Raw genomic sequence first — 13,470 nt, 5'->3', positions numbered from 1 at the left:
ATCAAATCTGGAGCTCTCCCGTTCGGATAACGTACTCCAAGGGGTTCCATGTGATTCGATCACCTGCTGTTTCATCGCAGGGTTTTTGACCGCAGATTTTATTTCGAAAAAAATCATCGATTTTTTTGGGGGGGGTTACCCCCCCAACGCCACCATCCCCTTTAATTATTTTTATATCCCCGTACACCCACACACAATTTATATAATTTTTTTAACCCCCCCAAAAAATAAAATGATTTTTTGGGAAAGGAAATCTGTGGCAAAAAACCCAACGAAAAAACATCCGGCGATGAAATGACGTCGTACCCTCCCAGGTGTGTCTGCCAAACCCAAACAAAGCCGTTCAGCACACAGGACCTGGGTACTTCTGAGCTGCACCCATCAACTCCACAGGTGTGGCATCTGCCTCTCCTGCGAGCCCACTAACGACCCCTCTTTAATTGCAGAGCCATGCGCAGTGCGGCTACAACAATGACCGAAGGGTCCTACACAGGACCACTTTACGGTACATTACATGGCATTTGTGGATTGAAAGAAAGTGAGGAGTCGAAAATAAGGTATGCAGTGATTTTAACGAATGAAAAATAACTCATTGAATTTTTAACAAACCAAAAACATGAAAAAATAACGAATATGTTAAAACTATATATATGTCGTTGGGAATGGGAATGGGAATAGTAGTTTTGGGGTTGGGGGAAAGTATGAATATAAAAAATGGGGGGCTTGGAGAAAAAGTTGTTATTCGCTGTTTTGTGATTCGTTAAAATCACATATAACCTAAAATAACCCCCGAGTTGTTAGCAGACTTCAGATTTGGGGTGCAGGTGCATGGAATCAGGCCACACAAAGCAGAGGGGGTTGAGATACCAAAGATGGCCTCCGTGTTACTAGGGTTGAGGCAGAGGCTGCTGGTGCCTGTCCAATCCTGACGGTTGAGTGCACATTTAGCGACTGCACTGTTCTCAGCTCCATTATTGAGATTGAAGACGATTGCCACGTCATTGGTGTTTGGAAATGTGTTTGCATGGTCTTGCCACACTTATCTGGTGGCATTTGTCGCTGTGCCCGAATGCTTTGGGTACAGGTAGAAAAGGGGAAGAGGGAGGCGAATAAGAAGATAAATGTTTAACAATCCACCTTGAACGATTCAAAGACAGAGAATGCGCTCCGCTCTTTACGCGCGCGCGCTCTTTACGCGCGCGCACTCTCACAGATTTTGGCGTAACTGTTCTTCCTTTGTGAATCCCACCTTATTCCACCCGTATTTGCTGACATGTCTAATGTCCACACCTTCGGCGCCTAGTTCCTTGAAAATGGCATGTCCAGTTTTAATTTACAGCGCAAGTGTTGTCTTACGCTACTCACTTAAAACCCTTTCTGAATCAGGCCTAAGTAGATAGGTGCCCATTGCTATTGTTCTCAGGGAGATGTTTCTTTGTAGAAGCCTGCATAATCTCTGGCCGCAGTCCTTGTGAATTGGCCACTCCCCTGTATTAAGCTATTACAGACGCGATATAATAAAACTATTAGCAGGAAAGGCGCATACCACCACTTCATATTTTATTTGTATGTTGTACTTACTTAAACTGTGGACCCCTGGATCTGTGATAACAGGTGTCACTATTAACCGAAGTAATTGTAATTATTGTATCCGCATTGAATGGGTTAAAGACCCTTCTTGGATTCGAACCGACGATCAGCAGATTCCACACCTATTTAGAAAACGTGTACCTTAACTAACAGAGCTATTTCTGCTGGGGCTCTGGCGGAGCAGGCTGGCCTGAAGCAAGTGCTTGATCTCAATGACCAGGGCCAGGGTCCGGGTCAGGTGAGCTTCTCAGCCCTGAAGAGGTGGGTCCCGCCATGGGACAACCTCTTGGATACCAGCTGTGTCTTGTCTGGAATGATGGGGGGCCCTTTTGAAATCTGGTGGGAATGACCCATTGTAGAACCGACTAATAAAATGTCACGCAAGAGGCTGAGTTGATATGGTGACAGGTATCGCTCCATTTATAGAAGCGAACGGTATCTAAGCGCTCCCCATTTAAATAGAATGACCAGAAAAGTGGGTTGGATAAAAGAATAGAGATAGACATATAGAGGAGATGGACCAGGAGGCCTTGAGATCTCACGCTTTTAATGCGAGTCTTTCACTGCCGAGCACAGTCTCCATTTTGCCCCGTTTTAAGGTTCCGCTTGACAGCATCTGGACAGAGGAGTTGAATTTGTTCTCATTGAGAAAATAATGGAAAGAGGCGGGGAGAATAAGGCAGCAGAAAAAGGACACTAGAAACAAAAGAAGGAGCAAGAAAGACGCCACCGAGGACCGAGCATGGATGAGTGAGGGAGAGTTGGCGGAAGAGAGGCCTGTAGGCAAATAGGGACATTTCCCGTCAGTGTGGAGCCAGTAGGGTGGGTGGCAGAGCAAGCAGCATGTCAGGGACTGCCTTTCATGATCTCCCCTGGAACCGAATCTATCTGGAATAGACTCTCTTTTCGGTGTTCACCCCCCCCCCCCCCCCCACCCCCATCCTGGGCTTGCATTATAATTATAATGACCTATAACTCTTCCTTGGGTTGGGGAGGGACGTGGCTGGCTGTTTCTTCTCCTAACAGCTTGGGTTATAAAGGTCCTGGGCAGCGCCCGCCCCCTTTGCCTCTGCCCCCCATTCTCATTGAAATGTGTCCTTCCCATCAACCCTGTGCCTTTCCCGCCTCGCCTCCGATATGGGGCGCAGGAGCGGCCATAACTCAGGGCAATGTCCCTGTGCAAATGGCCTCCATTATCAAGAGGGCATGGGGTGAGCTGGGGGGCAGCTGGACCAGGCCGGGGGACCGTACACGCACCTCCGCCCAACATAAGATTCTACATTGAGGACAAAGGGAGGCTGCGGGTTGATGAGCCGGCCCTGCGATCTATGATGCCAGAGTAACAGAGGACGCAGCCAATGCTCGACAGCTCTGACCAGGAAGCAGGCCTCGTGGCTAGCGGGAGGCATTCTCTAGAAAGATCCCTGACTCTTTCTTGACTGATAGAAGGATTGATGGTATGCGGCCTGCCTCCTGTTGTTGGTCTCCTGTGGAGGATCAAACCAAGAAGAGCTTATGCTCACAAATTTCAACCATTACAAAGTCCAGCACTCTGAAAAAAAGAGTGGTCCCTACATGGTTGTAAACGCGCACTGCAGTATGACGCTGGGCCTCAGAGCCCTCCTTGGCAGGCGGGGGGGGGGGGTGGAGGTTTGGGGGGGGCATTTTACGGATCAAGAGGCTCTGCCTTAAATGTAAGTGTCTGAACGGCTAAGTCCCCTACCTCCAGGACACATCCACCCACCCTCTGCGCTCCTCACACACCAATCTGCGATACCAAAGACTCATTGCAAGAGCTGATGGGATAATCGTTTGTCCTCTACCATTCCAACTGCGGGGTAGACTCCCCCTGGCAATGCCCGGTGCCACCAGCATGGTAGACCCCCCTGGAATGCCCAATGCCACAAACGGAGTAGACTCCACATAACAATGCCCAGTGCCTCCAGCGGGTTAGACACCCAATGGGAATACCCTGTAACACCAATGGAGTAGGCGCCCCATGGGAATGGCCAGTGCCACCAACGGAGTAGGCTCCCAATGGGAATGCCCGGTGCCACCAGCGTGGTAGACCCCCCACGGGAAATCCCTATGCCACAAGCGGAGTACACTCCATATGCCAATTCCCTGTGCCACCAGCGGGGAAGACAACCCATGGGAATACACTGTACCACCAATGGAGTAGACTCTGCATGGGAATGCCCAGTGCCACCCGCGGAGTAGACACCCCATGGGAATAACCTGTGCCACCAACAGAGTAGAGTCCCCATGGGAATGCCCAGTGCCAGAAACAGAGTAGGCTCCCCATGTGAATCCCCTTTGCCACCAACGGGGTAGAGTCCCCATGGGAATGTCCAGTGCCATCAACGGAGTAGACACCCATGGGAATGCCCAGTGCCACCCGTGGAATAGACCCCCGATGGGAATACCCTGTGCCACCAACAGAGTAGGCTCCCCATGGGAATGTGCAGTGCCACCCACGGAGCAAAATCTGCATGGGAATGCCCAGTGCCACCAGCGGGATATGCTCCCCATGGGAAGGCACCAATGCAACTAGCCGGGGGCAATCTAGAGTGGCAACCCACATCTCTTGAGGGCGTCTTCCAGACTGTGGCCCGCCCCGACCCAGCTGCTCCACATCTTCCTCCTGCATGTGCCCACCTTAAACCTCATGGAGAAGGCCTCGCTGGGACTGTGTAGCTTGCAAGCTTAGTTATACATAAGTAGAACTAACCAAAACCAACGTGACCGTAATGGGGAGGGCCTAAGCATATACGTACCATTATGACTTAATCTTTTAGAAACGCATGAAATTCTTGGCGCAAGGCGGGCATTGAAAGAGCTTTGTAATGTAATGATAAACCGATTACTTTAGATATTGGTGAGTTCTCCAGAGCCACGCGCATTCAAAACCTGGAAAACTCTCGCACTCCAGGACCCGATGGCCTGTCTAACGCCAACTTACAGGCAAATGAGGAATCGTGGGTGCCTGTTTTACTGAACAGTTTTGGGAAGGTATTAAGAGAAGGTAGACTTCTGGGTTCCTGGCAATAGTCTATTTGGTGCCGGTTTTTAAAAAGGGGAACCGAGTGGATCCCGTAAATTACAGACTTTTAGGTATGCTAGATGCCGCAGGGAAGGTATTTGCTACCATATTTCAAGAAGTACTGTATAAGGGGGCCACGGCTCAAAGCCTGTGACTTGTATTACAAACAGGGTATCTACATTCTCAAGAGACTGACGGAAAGGGCAACTGCCCCTCGTTACGTGACTTACGTTGAGTTCAGCATGGCTTTCGATAAGGTCAACAGAAAAAGATCATGGGCCAAACTAATACAATGGAGCATTCCGTTGGGATTGCTCAAATCTATACATTTTATAGCAATACCTCAATTCAGGTACCCTTGCATAGCTGTGGTAGATTATCTGGTCCAGTAAATACCGATGTTGGATTGAAGCAGGGGTGCATTTTAGCCCCTCCGCTTTTTAATTTATACATTTCGGACATGCCCGCATATTTGGGCCACCTACGTGCTTTCACACGAAAAATTGCCCATAACCACGTCCAAGGGATGGGCTATGCAGGTGACATTGTAATTCTGGACCGGTTCCATGTCATTTCACCGACTGAAAACACATAAACATTTTCCTTCGAAATTGTCTTTTTTTTTTAGGGTTCCCCCCTCCAGATCCCCCTTCCCCTATCGTCCCGCCCTCACCACAAATACCTCCCCACCCTCTTTTACCCATTACCCCAAAAATACATAAACGATTTTGAAGATTTCAAAGTAATAGCATCGAAGTAAGTAACTTCGAATTGTTTATTGTCTGTAAAACCACGGGATACCTTCTGGACCTTTGTGGCAATGGAATGAAGCGAGTCCTCAATGCGTTCATGGAGTATTCCAGGGAAAACTCCCTACGCATCAATGAAAAGAGAACGAAAGTCATGTAGATTAATACACATAAGCAGAATAGAGAGGTTAAGAGGCATTTACAAAACATTGCAACGGAATTTTGGAGGAAGGATCTTTAAACCAGATGGATAACATTCCCACAGAAGGCTGGTCCAATTAAAGACTTTGTTCATCATTATGGAGGCTTTAGTTATAAAGGCTCTTTTCACATGTATAGACCAAGTCTCATTACTGGTCATCTGTATGGGATTGAAGCCCATACGCTGAACAATCATGATGTCTTCAATAAACTCGAGGGTATATTTTGGAGGAAAATCCTGGGTTTGCTGTACTCCAAAAATACTCACACTCACTGCATTAGGCTTGAACTGAGGATAACCTCCATCAGTGTGACGGGAAAAATCAGAGTTATCTAATTTCTGTATAACTTGTTATTGCAGCCAGGGCTCCCGCTCAATAAATTCATATGGGACATTATGACTACTAGAGAATGCGCCAGCGCGCACGCAATCCCTATTGACAGGATTAAAAGAGAAAGTTATCCTACACAAAAGCCTTGGATTTGGGCAACACCCATGCTTTGAAGCTATACAAAAAGATATCAAGGAGAAAGTACAAAAGTGGGCTTATACTCAGAATATTGCTGAGGTGACCAAACGCACAAATATGCAAGAAGGCATAATGGTTACTTATACATACAATCAGGCCTAACGGAATTGCAAAGAATCCTTCTCCTTTTGCATCTCAATCTGTTACACTGTCTTGCACGTCCAGGTCTAGATACAACATTCCCGAAGAACTCCGCTTTTGCTGATTATGCAGAAATAAAGGTTAGAATCGGACAGACATCTGTTAGCCTCCTTCACTAATTTGGTGGATCTGTCATAGGAGATATTTTAATCCCTTTGTGGCCACTTTAGATACTATACAGTCAGATATGTTTTGGTTCTAATGTCTTGGCAGTAAATTTGAGAAAACCTTTTTAACTGCAAATTTGGAAAATTAAATTGATTTTAATGATCTCATATTGTGCCTTATACTATGCATGTCTTATGACTATAAGAGTTTTACTTTGAAATTACTATGTAACTGGATATGATATGATATATGATATGATAGTTTATTTATACAGCGCCTATACAGCCTCATTACGACCCACGCGGTAAGTTACCGCCTGGGCCGTGACTTTACCACCATGGCGTAAACTACGTTTACGCCATGGTGGTTGGCGGACTTACCGCCCCATTCCGACCTTGGCGGGGCGGTAAGTCCCCAATCCCCATTTACCCTTCCCCATTCCCATTTTTGCCCCATAGGGCATAATGGGAGTGGGGAAGGCGTTAATTACGCCACCGTAAATTACGGTGGCGTAATTAACTCCATGGTCCCTTAGCGCCATGGATTTTAACACCTGCTAAAAGCAGGTGTTAAGTCCGCCATGGCGCTAAGGGACCTCGTACTCAGGCGGTAAGGGTCGGCGCTGTTTACGCCGCCGTAAAACCCTTACCGCCTGAGTCGTAATGAGGCCCAATGTGTTTCAAAGCGCTTCAAGGCAAGGGAGGGAAGAAGGGAAAATACAATGGGCCTCATTACACGGTAGGCGTGTATTAGCACCTTGGTCCATGCCGGTAAAATACTGGCACCGCCTTGGAGGAAAGGGGAATTACCGCCCTATTCCAAGGTTGGCGGGGTGGTAATTCCCCCTTCCCCCATTGCCCTTCCCCATTCCCATTTTTGCCCCATAGGGCTCTATGGGAATGGGGAAGGCGCTAATTACGGTGCCGCAAATTGCGGTACCGTAATTAGCACCCTGGTCCCTTTGCGGGTTGGTTTTTAACGCCTGCTAAACAGCAGGCGTTAAAGTACCAACCCGCAAAGGGACCTCGTAGTAAGGCGGTAAGGGTTTACCGGTACCGGTGCCCTTACCGGTACCGGTAAACCCTTACTGCCGTCTGTGTAATGAGGCCCCATGACATTCTTATAGGCCATGAACAGTAAGGATGTGGAATTAACTATCGTACTCACCCGGACAATATTTCAGATAGTGCAAGAGCTAATACATAGATAAGGAAGGGAGGGGGAGAGTGGCAAGGAAATGGAAACAGACAGGCGACTACTGTACTAGGCCTGACGACATTTATAGTAGAGCCGGAGAAAAACAAAAGTTGAGGCAGAGGGGTGCAGAAAGGGAGGGAAGGAACAAAACAAGCGACTACCGTACTAGGCCTGATGACATTTGAGTTAGTGCTGGGATTGTGGGGGGATTTTGTATGTGTTTTGTACTTGATTATCTTGACTAATTGTGTGAAAAGTTTGTTTAAACAAGATCACACAAACAATAAAAGCAAAAAGAAAGAGCATTCCGTTTATGTTGATTTTGTTGGGAAAAGAGTACTATTGAGGCTCTTAAGTATTTGCTTTCAGGGATTAGAAGATATATTAATTCAAAAAATGCGTATGTGTATAATGTGAATATTTTACAAGCTGATGAATTTTGGAATCACTTGTTGTCTGGTAGGGACATTCATTTCAATGATTTTGGCTTAAGTCTTTTTGCAATTATATTTTTCACCTAAATAATACATTTTTGTATTGTTGGGTCATGTATACATACATATACATGCATTTTTATTGTATTCATGATCTCTGGTGTAATTTTCTATGTGAAATGTTGCTTTAAACCAAAGCACACTAATACATGCGTTGCTTACTAGGATAAAGAACGTTCAAATGACTTGCAATGCATCTCTCCTCACAGCACTTACCCTTTGGCTGCTAACACCTGATGGAGTTTGGTGCCTCTCTGATTGACTCAGAAGAGCAGTGAAGGCACTGGGACACCAAGTGACAGAACTCCGAAATCTACTAACTAGGTTGCCCCCAGTGTTGAAACTGTCTTGAGAGGCCAATTTGCATGGAAATGGTGGCCCTCTTACTGTTTGCAAAACCATGTGGCCCAATGTGGCTTGCGTCTACTGCTGCCTTATGTGACGTGAATGCCTAGGTATGGCTGCACTAGCTGCCTGACTTGTGTTAGTGAAACTGTTGGCAGCCTTGAGGTAAGGATTGTGGTTTCATGTGGCTTTTTTCAGTTCTTGGTTGTGTTAACGGATGTCAAGGGTGTTCAGCCTTTTTACACTACAACTCCCATCCACCTTAGCCATTCTGCTCAATGACGAGGGTTCATAGGAGGCACAGTCGAATGCATCTGGAGAGCCACAGGATGCAGACACCTGTTTGTCAGGTAGGTAAGTGTTTCTGCACATGTATGGCATTTGGCACAGTGTTACTTGTGCAGAGAGTGGCGTTTGGGGTGTGCCCCAATGGGGAGAGGAGAAGCAGTGTCTACACAATAGGCTCGTGGGTGTTTGTGTCTAATGATAGACAGACTAGTACGTTCAAACCTCCATGGGACTGGAGTTCGGTACTTCGAAGGATAGCAAGCACAGGTCCAGCCCCATGGACCTGGGGTAAGTGTCCATGGAGCAGAAGAACACGTGTTTAACCCCAGAGATCTGTGGTTTCATGGCCCTGGGCCGGCACATGCTCCCGGAATACTTACATGCTAGCTGCACCTTCGCCTTGCGGCTGACCAACAGGCCGTAGCGGTTCTGGGCTGTGCAACTATACTCCCCAACGTCCGTCTCGTTGCTAGGCCCTCGCTTCTTGTGAAAGCTCTCGATCCGCAATGAGCCGTTGCTCAGAACCACGGTGTGTGCATTACTTCGCAAGGGGACCCCATTCTTGTGCCACGCAATGCTGATAGGGGGCTCGCCATCCAGCTGGCAGTTCAGATTCAGAGGGCGATCTCTCACCGCGATGACGTCGGCAGGCTCCATCACGAATGCTAACTCTGAAGCTCGTCCTGGTCCTTTGGGAGTCAAAAAACAGAAAAGGTCATTACTAGAGGTCAGACAGTTCTGAACATAGCATAACATACTCCCGTACCTGCATAGGAAGGCCATAATCGGATGTATTAGACAGTCATGCAATGTCTCCAAAATGATTGGGTAAGCTCAAGTGACCTCACACAACCCTCAATGATATCACTGGAAGAGACATGTGATATTTTACTATGACCTACGACCATGGCTTGTATTTGTAAGCAATCTTCAATAAAAACTCGAGACGACAACATGTTCATTAACAGTGATTAAAAATAGAAACATACAGCTAGCTACTAAAACGAGCAAACGGACAGACATAGCTACTTTGTATGGGTATACAGCTCTTTACGCAAATCCTCATATAAGCTAATATGATCAGTCTCTCCCAGGTTAATGATGTCCTTACCTATAGTTCGTAACATTTGGCATTCACGATGGGTAACTGCCTTCAAAGGAAGTAAGCTTCTCTGCAGCAAGATGGTAGTGTTTCGCGAGAGAAGGCCCAATTCTACCCTTACATATTGACTAGGGCAAGAGGAGGGAAGTCGTAAAACAGTTCACCAAAAATATCCTTCCACTCTGTCCTACCAGGATAGATTTCGGATAGAAGAGGCCTCTAGACCGTTTAGCTATCACTGGGGTAAGCCACAGAGTATATAACATCATGATCCCTTTCAATGAGTGTCCCGCGTAATTCGAGACAAGGCTACGTACAAGCAGAGCTGTCTGTTTGGCGCGACGTACCCTATTTTCAATAAGAGGAGTGTAACTAAGTCTGCTGTGGATTTCAATACCAAGATATTTGTAAGATTCGGTGTAGCTACTTGTCCCCCAACTGGTCACTACTTCGTAAGGCTGATCAAACCACAGCGTTTGCAGGCATCAGTTTAGGAATAGTGACTGCGCTCCATAGTTACTGCCGCCAGTCGATGCCGAATGACTCAAAACGCCCTTATCGCTCATCACCCATACAGTGCATCAGGCAACCTCGACGGTGTATGCGCTTCTTACACTCCTCAAAGCATGCAAACTAGGTCGACCTGAGAAGTCTGTGGATCACGCTTCAAGGGGCACTACCGGCAGGTCGTAAGATCATTCTAAGCGTTTAGTTCAAGTCGCAAGCGTGGATTTCCCTCAGGCAATATGCCTGCACACAGTTTCTGGGTTTTTCTCGCAGGAGTGGCCTCTGTGGCGTGTAGCGTGACTTGCAAAAGGCCTTTTCCCGCCACTCTAATCTAGGGGTGGGCGCGGCAGATCTTTCCGCCTACGATTCCCATGGCTCCGCACCCAACTATAGTGGCGAGGGCTGATGGGAGTTGTAGGTCAAAACATCCGCAGACCCACATAATATGTAATGTCACCTGAGAGCGAAAAACGAGAGCAGGTTTTGCAGCTCTGCAGGGATCTATCCAGAAATTATAGAAATAAACTCCTAAAGGTGAAAGCACATAGGTTGCAATGCAAAAGGATGGCCAGGCTTAACGAGGAAGACATTGCTGGCCTGGCATCAGCCTTAAGGCTGCGGTCTATCCCATAGTGCTTGGCAGTGGTGGCAAGAGAAGCCCAGGTTGCAGCCCAACACATTCAGCGCCACCTTGCCCGGGTGCAACGAGATCTGAAGCAGTCAGACACAGGCTTCACCAGGCCATGGCAGAAACGAATGCAAGCCACAATACACAGGAACATGCTTACTTCAGTGAAAGTCTTTCCAGTGGCACAAAGAACTCGGGCGTGGCTCTACATGGCAGGAACCCCTCGCCCGTATCCCCCACATTGCTGGCAAGCTTCGCCTTTGAAAGGCAAGCTTCGCCTTTGAAAGGCAACCACATTGGTGACTGGCACAGTATAAAAGCTGAGGAACACGACATATTCAGTTAAAGAAGCATTTGTAGGTTAGAGCACTGGGAGGGAAACGGACTTACTCAGAAACAGAGGTTAAAATAATGAAGGAACAGCATTTAGGAAACTCAGGGAAAATGTCCAAAAGAGCACAATATTCTGTTGGAAAAGCCACATATGGAGGATGAGCTTAGAAGGAGCACGCCCCAGTCTAGGGTGCCACTGACTCCCGCCTCTGGCACACATGATAGCGTGTAAGCATGCAACCTAGAGCCGAACATGGCCCCTGCAGCACATGCACCAGGCAAAATGAACACCAGAGAGACAGCCATTGCCAAGGGCCAGAGTGGGAACCAAGGCCCTACAGCCTCACAGGGCCAACGCAACATTACAGGCATGTGAGTCACGTGATGTACTCACAGTGTTCACAGGACCTCACGAGTGCTTCTGGAGGCAAAAGTGGACAGGAACTGTCAGATGGAAAGAAGCGAGCGGGGACCATATAGCAGAAAGGGGGATCACGCGCAGGGGGACAGAGCCATAAGGGTAGGGTGACAGAGCCGTAAGGGCAGGGTGACAGACCCATAAGGGCAGGGTAACAGAGCCGTAAGGGCAGGGTGACAGAGCCATAAGGGCAGGGTGACAGACCCATAAGGGCAGGGTGACAGAGCCATAAGTGTAGGGTGACAGAGCCGTAAGGGCGGGGTGACAGACCCATAAGTGCAGGGTGACAGACCCATAAGGGCAGGGTAACAGAGCCGTAAGGGCAGGGTGACAGAGCCATAAGGGCAGGGTGACAGACCCATAAGGGCAGGGTGACAGAGCCGTAAGGGCAGGGTGACAGAGCCATAAGGGCAGGGTGACAGACCCATAAGGGCAGGGTGACAGACCCATAAGGGCAGGGTGACCGAGCCGTAAGGGCAGGGTGACATACCCATAAGGGCAGGGTAACAGAGCCGTAAGGGCAGGGTGACAGAGCCGTAAGGGCAGGGTGACAGACCCGTAAGGGATGGGTGACAGAGCCGTAAGGGCAGGGTGACAGACCCATAAGTGCAGGGTGACAGACCCATAAGGGCAGGGTAACAGAGCCGTAAGGGCAGGGTAACAGAGCCGTAAGGGCAGGGTGACAGAGCCATAAGGGCAGGGTGACAGACCCATAAGGGCAGGGTGACAGAGCCGTAAGGGCAGGGTGACATAGCCGTAAGGGCAGGGTGACAGACCCATAAGGGCAGGGTGACAGAGCCGTAAGGGCAGGGTGACAGAGCCGTAAGGGCAGGGTGACAGACCCATAAGGGCAGGGTGACCGAGCCGTAAGGACAGGGTGACATACCCATAAGGGCAGGGTAACAGAGCCGTAAGGGCAGGGTGACAGAGCCATAAGGGCAGGGTGACAGACCCGTAAGGGCAGGGTGACAGAGCCGTAAGGGCAGGGTGACAGACCCATAAGGGCAGGGTGACAGAGCAGTAAGGGCAGGGTGACAGAGCCATAAGGGAAGGGTGACAGACCCATAAGGGCAGGGTGACAGAGCCGTAAGGGCAGGGTGACAGACCCATAAGGTCAGGGTAACAGAGCCGTAAGGGCAGGGTGACAGAGTCATAAGGGCAGGGTGACAAACCCATAAGGGCAGGGTGACAGACCCATAAGGTCAGGGTAACAGAGCCGTAAGGGCAGGGTGACAGAGCCATAAGGGCAGGGTGACAGACACATAAGGGCAGGGTGACAGAGCCGCAAGGGCAGGGTAACAGAGCCGTAAGGGCAGGGTGACAGAGCCGTAAGGGCAGGGTAACAGAGCCGTAAGGGCAGGGTGACAGAGCCGTAAGGGCAGGGTGACAGACCCATAAGGGCAGGGTAACAGAGCCGTAAGGGCAGGGTGACAGAGCCGTAAGGGCAGGGTGACAGACCCATAAGGGCAGGGTGACAGAGCCGTAAGGGCAGGGTGACAAAGGGTGAAAAGAGAGGTGCGCTGAAGCCAGGTGGCTGATTCTGTAACACTGAGCCCATCTGCCCAGGTCTACTCTTCCTCACACCAGTGCCAGTCCACACCTCCACTCCCCTGTGCCCCCCTCCCCCGCTCTCCCCACTCAGCTAAATGTACAGTCTACCCTCCCCCACTACCCCCAGTACCAAATGAACTCTCTAGTCCCCCCACGTCCAATCTATGCCCGCACCCTACTGTTAATATTACTCGTCATTACTGAAGGGAAAGACCCAATAAAAATCCGGGTTGGTCAAACCCCAA

General features: G+C 48.9%; 1 protein-coding gene across 1 annotated transcript in view; it reads right to left on the bottom strand.

Annotated features, from left to right (window-relative positions):
• The window catches only part of LOC138580614 (immunoglobulin superfamily DCC subclass member 3-like), a 158,986-nt gene that overhangs the window by 98,557 nt on the left and 46,959 nt on the right, over positions 1–13,470 (bottom strand). The window contains exon 2 of the mRNA XM_069651287.1: positions 9,067–9,375. Within this exon, the coding sequence (XP_069507388.1) occupies positions 9,067–9,375 (309 nt within the window). The remainder of the gene's footprint in view (positions 1–9,066; positions 9,376–13,470) is intronic.

This window comes from Ambystoma mexicanum, chromosome 1p (assembly GCF_040938575.1).
Source record: "Ambystoma mexicanum isolate Mex_15411 chromosome 1p, UKY_AmexF1_1, whole genome shotgun sequence".
Lineage (NCBI taxonomy): Eukaryota > Metazoa > Chordata > Amphibia > Caudata > Ambystomatidae > Ambystoma > Ambystoma mexicanum.
Note: the sequence above shows the minus strand (reverse complement) of the source record. Positions and strands in the feature narration are given on the sequence as shown.